The 8424-nt window shown below is 52.3% G+C and overlaps 1 protein-coding gene across 1 annotated transcript in view; it reads right to left on the bottom strand.

Annotated features, from left to right (window-relative positions):
- Igfn1 (immunoglobulin like and fibronectin type III domain containing 1) overlaps positions 1–5887 on the bottom strand; it is a 29927-nt gene extending 24040 nt beyond the window's left edge. The window contains exons 1-5 of the mRNA XM_048357658.1: positions 5811–5887; positions 3739–3790; positions 3111–3233; positions 1630–1769; positions 232–331 (exon numbers count right to left, since the gene is read on the bottom strand). Of these exons, the coding sequence (XP_048213615.1) occupies positions 232–331; positions 1630–1769; positions 3111–3233; positions 3739–3745 (370 nt within the window). The 5' untranslated portion in view covers positions 3746–3790; positions 5811–5887. The remainder of the gene's footprint in view (positions 1–231; positions 332–1629; positions 1770–3110; positions 3234–3738; positions 3791–5810) is intronic.
- Between the last annotated feature and the right edge of the window lie 2537 nt (positions 5888–8424).

Genomic DNA, 8424 nt, shown 5'->3' on the forward strand with positions numbered 1-8424 from the left:
GTATATTAGTGGAGAAACTAAGACCCAGAGAGAAGAGGAAGCTAGTCAGCAGAAGATCCAGGACTGAAACCCAGCTTCTAGCTTCTGGCCTTGTCCAGAGTATCTGCCAAAGGTGGGCTTTTATAATCACATGCAGATTGCATAGGTGAGTGGATGGTCCTCCACCCCTCTGGAGTCAGAGGTCTCTGCTCCCTCCCCTGTGCCATGCAGAGACGCAGGGGACGCACGCACCTTCGATGACGGTGAGCCTGACTGAGCACACGGCTTCTCCATACATGTTCAGCGCGGTGCAGCGGTACAGGTCTGTGTCCTCTCCGGTCAGCTTGTTGATCTGCGGGGAGAACAAGGGCAGGGGGCAGGGCTAGCACCTCCTTGTCCTCCATGGACTGGACATGGCTGTGTGTTGGGAGTAGGGGGGTGACGAGGGCTAGCACACTGTCCTTGTTCTCATGGAGCTCCTTACCAGGTAACACAGACACCCAAACAAAAATCTGGATCTGGACAGAAAGCAGATGTCCGTCCCTTCAGAGGCAATGCGGATTGGCAGAAAGGGCTCCTTTGGGGAATCAGCTCGATCCGGGACTGAAAACAATCTGCAGTGCATTACTAGCTGGGGGGCCTTGAGCGAGTTATCTAGCCTCTCTGAACTTCAGTGTGTTCACTTGTAAGATGGGGATAATAATATCTCAAAGAGTAGTGAATGGTCAGGATTAAACCATATGATCCTTATTAATTAATTAGATCATATTAATTAACCCATATGAATTAGGCAATAGTACATATTTCCTGGTTCCATGGTTCCTGGTTCCTATGAACATTAACCAAGATTGGTTTGAAGAGCGGATGCCCTTGACTTTCAATAGGGATGTGTCCCAGTAAACCTACTCTAAGTTGGAAACACCCAGCCAACCTACTGAACACCATAGCTTAGCTTTCATTGTGCTCAGAACACATCAGCCTAAGGGCTGGGCAAATCTTCTAACACAGAACTCATTCTGTAATGCAGCGCTGGGTAGCTCTTGTAAGACTCTCCTCTGCATACTGATTGGGGCTCGCATGGCCGAGGGAGGTTCAGCTTGCTGCCCCTTCCCAGCAGGAGAGGATCACGCTGCACAGCGCTCATCCAGGGGGAAAAAAAAAGTCCAAATGGGAAATTCAAAACTCGAAGTACAGTTTCTACCACGTGCACATTGCTTTCATGTCAACATAGAGCCAAACATCCCGAGTCCAATCATTGCCAGCTGACCACTGCCTCTGTCCACTAGCAGGCTGATGGCCCGCTAAATGCCTTGCATTAACCTTTAATCCTTACAATAACTTCTCCACGTAGGCACTTTGGTACTAATGAACCCCTTTCCCGGGTGAAAAAACAGAGGCAGAGAGAAGGAAGTTATCTTTCCAAAGTGGTGGTCTAAGACTATAACCCAGGCAATCTGACTCCGTGGCGTTGGCTCTTCTCTGTTCTGAGCCACCTCCCGAGCTGTCGACCGAGGTCCCTGTCACCTTCCTAGCTCTGGCTAAGAATGGGTCCTCTTCATCTGGGGATTGGAGGCCACCAAGGAGGCCTTCCAGGGCTGGTCCTCTCCTCGGGAGGTGGACTCCGGAGCCGAGGAGAGCCGCTCCGCTCACCTGCAGCACGTGCTCCTTGCCGCCAGGGGTAGATGAGATCTGGTACTTGCTGGAGTGGTGGAGATCTCCTCTGGCGCTCTGCCAGCGTACCTCGGGTCTGGGCTCCCCACGCACCACTGCCCGAAAGATGGCATTTTTCCCTGGGACAAGAAGAGGCAGCTGAAAAGTCCAACAAGCGGAGGGTGAAGGGACAGGATGCTTCACTGAGATTTTAATTCGCGTCAGCCTCCCCGCTCTAAGTATTTCAGCTCCCTGTTCCAAGGAAGGCACCAGGCCTTGTTGGTCCCCTTGACTCAGGAATCCTAATGCCGGATGGAAAGTAGGGGTTTCCAGGGGGCCCAGAAAGCAGTACTGCCCTGGCTTTTGTAATCCATGAGCCTAGGCGCATGAAGGAAAACGCTGGCTGGACTATCCAGGCAGCAAGGGAGGCAAGCGAGACTGGGTGAGAAAGTGGCGTTTGGTTGGGAGTAGGTCTATGTGAAATCTAAAGGACTTTCCCACACTGGGGATGTCTTATTGTGAGTGCCGCTTCTATTCTCTAGAGAAAAAGGAAACGACAATCTTGGAAAGGCTGGCTGTTTGGTGCTGAGGGGAGCTGGTCGCGAGATACGGGACTCATCCCCAGAAAAGACCCAGAGATCCATGCCAGGCAAAAACGTGTGGGGGCTCCATTCCCTCGGGGAGCCCTCCTTGGTCTGCCATCAGAAACAGCTCAGTGGAAAGCAAGAAACGGAGGGAAGTCCCCAAGGTTCTTCCCCAGGTCTAGAATCTCGTTTCAGATTTAGACAGATCATACACAGTACCACTATGAGTCTTATGCCAGAATGTTGTGAACTAAAATATATGGCAGGGACCTGTGATGGGAAAGGAGATTGAACCCCTCTCTATTCCCCTAACAAGCCTAGCTTTCTACCACTTCCTCCGGTGGAAAGCGGCTAGTGCTCCTTGGCTAGTGCTCTACCAACTGAGCCCTCCCTCCCTCCCTCCCTCCCTCCCTCCCTCCCTCCCTCCCTCCCTTCCTCCCTTCCTGATCCTTCCTTCCTCTCCAGTATTAGACCTTGAACTCAGGACCTTGTGCTCTGGCTTGGCTTGCTCACTCAGGGCTGGTACTCTACACTTAAACTAAATGACTCCAGAACTGATTTTTACTTAATTGGAGATGGAATCTTGCAGGCTTTACTGCCTGCCCTGGTTTTGAACCATGATCCTCTTAAGTCTCAGCCCCCCTGAGTCGTGGTCAGCTCTCCTGATAGTTCTCAGGCTAGCATAGCATTTCCTATCCCCATTCTTTCCCTTGTCTCCACTAGAGATCCAGGTAAGCAAATATGACTTGAGTGTAGGAAGGAGACACAGCCTGATAATGGATGCAGGGACTGGGCAAACCCTCCCTCCCTCCCTCGCTCCCTCCTCCCCCCAGTGCATGCCGGGAGATGGGAGAACAAGAACCACGCCTCGCTGAGCAATGCCCTCTGGGGGCTCACCCTCCTGCAGAGCCAAGGTGACAGGCTTCTGCTCAAAGTCCGGTGTGCTGCAGCCTTCGGGGATCTCCTCCACCAGCTGCAGGATGCTCACCCCGGGGATGGAGGACTTCTTGAAGGCTTTTCCTGGAAAAAGCGGGATAGAGGGAGCCGGGCCTTCCTCCTCCTTCCTCTTCTTCTAGAGTGCCCCTCAGCAGACTGGATTATCTGCCCCCACATGGGGGAGCCAGGCCCCTCACTCTCCCATTGCCAGGGTGGGGTCTTCCTGCCCGCCTCTGGCCTGTGAAGGGTGTAACTTTCTGATGGTGTGGGGGGGGGGGGGCTGCTCTTTGGCTGTGTGAAGGGCGGGCACCCTTAGGAATTAGCACAGGGCTTGTGGGAAGACCCTGAGGGTGTCCCTCGGGAAGAGCTGGGGGGAGGGGAGAGGGCTCCTTTTCAGGAAATGAAAATTCACCCTGCACCCCTGACTCAGGAAAAACCAATCAGAGCCAAAGCTGAAAAGAGCAAAGAAATAGGTGAGTTCTCAAAAAATAAAAATAAAAAATATGACTTCTCCAGAGTTCCCTATCTCCACCTTGATGAGGCGTTCTAGCAGGGAGGGAGGGGGTGGACATGGGTGTTCCTTTCTCACCTGCCATGCTTCCGGCTTCTCCTTGGATCCTTGGAAGGTCGAACGTGAGCACCTGAAGAAGGAAGACCAAGTATGGAGGAGAGGGCCAGGGTAGTCTCAGCCCACTCTGTCCGCACCGTCGGTGTACCAGCCAGAATCTGCGGTGGATATGGAGAAAAGCTACTGCCTCCCAGAGCTTGTCTAACTCCAAGGAATTACACTGCCTGGTTGCTGCAAACCAATTTCCCGAAGGCCAGAAAGAAGGTGGGTTGCTGCCCAGCTGTCTTTCCCAGGTAAGGGAAACCAGGGTACTGAATCTGAACATTTTGCCCATGGCTTGGTGTCTTGGCAGACCCAAACCCAAGGCCACCGAGGGTAAGACCCAGTTCTCCCAAACCTGAACAACCCAAACTCATTCAGGAATCCTTAGGCTGCGTAATGGCCTTGCCCTCCTTAGCTTGAATGTGACTTTCCAGCCTCTTGGCTCCTCCCCTGGCCCTGAGATTTTCTAGCAGAGCCCAGCAGCCCATTGGCCTCCCAACCTCAACCAGTCTGGAATCCTTCAGATCTCAAGGACTGCAGAGTCGAGTCCCTGACTTGGCTGCCCTTAAGCTCTTCTCTACCCAGGCCAATGGAATCACCATAAATCCGTCTGCTCTCCCTCCCAGCCTGTGAATTATAGTGTCAGGGATGCAGAGTGTTTCCCAGCCTTTCCCTAGCACCACCACCACTGTCTCTTCTGGGCTCAACTCAATTCCATCCATCTATGATGGCCATGGCATGTCACAGCGGAAAGGCAGGGCATCCCATCTGGGATGAGATGAGAACCATGAATGAGTTGGGGGGAGTTTTGAAAGAATTCTCCAGCAATTCCACCTCAAGTGCAGTTGGCCCGTGGCCAAGTGGTTCTATTTGGGGGTCTCTAATTCCTGCCCCCAAAGCCTGACCATCAATATAGAATCACACAGGACAGAGCAAATCCCTCCCTCCAACGGATACATTTCCACTTCACAACTGCCCACCCACTGGTTCCGCCAACCCCAGGGTGTCCCCTGAACCATCCAGCCACTGCCCCCCAGAGTGCTGGAATGCCACAGTGTGCCAACGGTGCTCTGGAAAGGTCAGCACGCCACAGGCGCCACAGTTGCTGTGGCTAAGGGAGTCACAAGGGAAAGGGGGGGGTGTTGTCCCAATGAGGAGAACCCAGACTGCCATGCTGGAGAATGGGGTGCCAACATCTTTTTCACACCGTCTCTGCAGTACGGTCATCAGGTAGGGGTGAACACATCGGCACCCGGGCCACACATCCCTGCCCGTATAGTTTGAGTCTAACATAGTAATCTTAGTCACCATCTTCATCGTCATCACAACCTGCTATCAGTGGATTACTCGGCTGCTCATCACGCATCTTAGTATCATGCAGACACCAGCCCCTTCCTTCGCCTCCTGCTTACTGGTCCAGTTGGGATGCAAGAGCAGAGAACCTTGGGGAGGGAGCTTAGGGGTCTGATGTTAAGCTGCCTTACCATCTTTAAGAATCAGCTAGATTGGGTACATGGTCCGTGACAAACGGCATGTAGCTCAGCTGGAGAGGAAGGAGAAGGAAATGAATTCCTTCCTCCATGATGCATGCCCATGTTCCAGAAGATCACGAGTTCTCAGCTTGAGCAGCAACTTGGTGCCCTTGCAGCCATCTACCCCAGCCAGCCGCTGGCATCTGACCCCCAGGCCGTGTCTCCCTGAACTCTGTCTACGCCTCTCCACCCTCCGCTTGCCACCTCCAACTTCTCAACTGTAGGAAAAGCCAGCGGGCCTCCTCTCCGTTGCTTTGACCATACCATTAGCGAGATGTACCAAGTCCCATCCCTGAGATTTTTGTAGTTAGTTGTCTATCACACTCTATCCCAAGCAGAAAAAATGAATGCCAGGGCAGGACTACGCAGAGAGGACTCACTGAAACCCTCTCCTTCAAATATGCATCTCGTTAGATGGCCAGCCAGCCGTCGGGTATGGGACAGGCCGGTGTCTCTATCTCGATCCTCCCTAGCTTGAGGGTGGGGGTGGGGGTCACAATTTCTGCTGTGCCCACTTACCTGGGTGCACCACTGGCCTCCAGCTCCCGTCCCCTCCTCCTCCTCCCCGTTTCCAGCTGCTGTCTGCAATGAGAAGCTCCGAGTCCGCTGGTACTGGACAGGCGACACTGGAGCAGATGTAGGTCACTGCTCACTCCCTCTGCCCCTCCCACTCGCCCCGCCTCCCTCCTCCTCTTCTGGCCCAGGCTTGGCAGAGCAGGGGGCCCCACCCAGCACAAATGCCCTAAGCGTGCAGGAAAACAGAGTTGGAAGGGTCCTGAGACCTCCAGCTCCTTGTTTTGTAGTGTCTTAAACTCAGACCAGCTGAATGTACATTTGTTCCAGGATGCCTCGTTTATCCGGTTCCATTTAGCAAGCACATTTTCATCACTCAGTGCCTGAAATTCTCAGCTAAGATCATCCCTTGGGACCACTGACACCACCAGTTACACAGATACAGAAAGTCATTGTCCTCTTGAGAACTGAACCCCCAAAGTGGGACCTGCTCACAAGTGTTGGAAGCTCATCATGGATACGCAGAGAGAAGGGTAGGATCCCAAAAGCTGTGCCTGAGGGGGGCGGAGAGGGAGGAGACCCTGAGAACTGGAGACGGTGAGTTTTAGGGTGCTCAGGTGCTCTTTAGGGGTGGCAGGGTGGCCTGGCCAGCCAAGTTGGGGCAGAAGTTAGCAGAAAAGATGGCTGCGATCTTGAGGTTGTGCGGACGGAAGGTAGAAATAGGAAACAAGGTAGCTGGCAACAGATCTCAAATACAGAGGAGGGTTGGCGATGCCCAGAAGAAGGTGATAAGGCCATGTTTGGAAGAGACACACACTCCTTTAAATAACAACAGCTAGACAACTCCTTTCTTACTCCAACAAGCCAGACTTCCTCAAGACTTCTGGTAGAAATGGGGAGGAAGATGGAGTTCAGTTCTGGTACAGCAGGCACCTGGTGTCCCAGCTACCCAGGAAGCACAGGCAGGAGTATCAACTGAGCTCAAGAGTTTGAGACCTGCTTGGGCAATATAGCAAGAGCTCCATCTTAAAACAAAAGGTAGAGGGGCCAGGAATGGTAATTTAGGGGTGGAGCACTTGCCTAGCATGCCTGCAGCACTGGATTCTATCCCGGGCACTCAAAACCCAACTAACCAGGGCTGGGAATATGGCCTAGTGGCAAGAGTGCTTGCTTCATATACATGAAGCCCTGGGTTCGATTCCCCAGCACCACATATATAAAAAATGGCCAGAAGTGGCGCTGTGGTTCAAGTGGCAGAGTGCTAGCCTTGAGCAAAAAGAAGCCAGGAACAGTGCTCAGGCCCTGAGTCCAAGGCCCAGGACTGGCAAAAAGAAAAAAAAAAGAAAAATCTTACAGTCTAGCTCTGAAGGAACCAATAGAAATCTGGCAGAGCTGAAGCATGGAGAGCAAGGGAAAGAAAGCCACCTGAGGGAGGTTTGGACAGGTAGACTCTGGAAGCCACTAGGCAATTGTGATCTCTCTGGAAAGGGTTATTGGAGTGGGGACAGGATCCAATTGACATTTTTTTCAAAGCTCATTCTGGCTGTAGGGAGAAAAGGGCTTGGGAAAAGGTAGGAGTATGAGGCAAGAACCTGGTTCTTAAGGCAATCCAGTAACCCAAAGGTATTCTTGCATAAAGGGGGCCCTGAGCTCCAAGAGCTCCCAGCACCTCAGGTGCCTTTACCGACTCTCCGAGAGCTAGTGAGCTTGTCACTGAAGCCTGGAACTACCAACAGACCTGTGCGTCACCCTGGGCTCTTTGGCCTGGCCTCTATTTCTCATGCTCTATGAGCAGTCACAATAGGGACTGCAGGTCTCTGTTCTCCATCATGTTTGGATCAGATGAAAGCTTTAGATCTCCAAGAAACAGAAATGAGCCAAATAGTTTTCATCCATTCTTAATCCTCTATCAAATGTAATGCCCACCAATAATACGTAGCTATGTCTGGGCATTGTCTAGTGTTTCTGTGAAGATGAGACTCCTCAGTGGTGCCAAAGGTCCCATTCCAGACACTTGTGACTCCCTGTGATTGGCAGCCAGTAGGAAGGGGTTGAAGTACAGCTGTGCTCCAAGGGGTAGAGTCCTACTGGCCTTGAGTGCAAAAGTCAAGAGAGAATTCAGGCCTTAGCTTCAAACTCCACTACCAGCAGGAAGGGAGAAGGAAGGAAGGGAGGGAGGGAGGGAGAGAGGAAGGGAGGGAAAGAGAAAGAAAGAAGGATGGAAGGAAAGTAAGAAAGAGAAGAGAAGAGAGAAGGAAAAGAAAGGAATAAAAGAGAGAAGGGGTTAAAGGAGGTGCCCAGTCCCTTCTGGAAATTTCCTGGTTACCACTCAAGCCAACAGACCCGGTGATCTTCCCATGGCCCAGATTCCAGCCAGAGAGCACCTGTCCTGGTCACGACTGCAGGTGGCACAGCCGTATCACGTCTTCCGTTAGATTTTCCTTTGGGAGACAAAACCTGAGGTCTTGCCTTCCTGTCAGCAAAGTATGACAGGTCTGGGTGTATGTCCTATGTCTTCACTCTTCCCTGGTGCCTGACAGAAAGGGATCCAAGGGACACGGTTACAATCTATTCAAGCTCACCTGTCCTCACAAGCAGGAATTCATGGCGTGTCTGATAG

The sequence above is a fragment of the Perognathus longimembris genome, chromosome 11, assembly GCF_023159225.1.
Source record: "Perognathus longimembris pacificus isolate PPM17 chromosome 11, ASM2315922v1, whole genome shotgun sequence".
Taxonomy (NCBI): domain Eukaryota; kingdom Metazoa; phylum Chordata; class Mammalia; order Rodentia; family Heteromyidae; genus Perognathus; species Perognathus longimembris.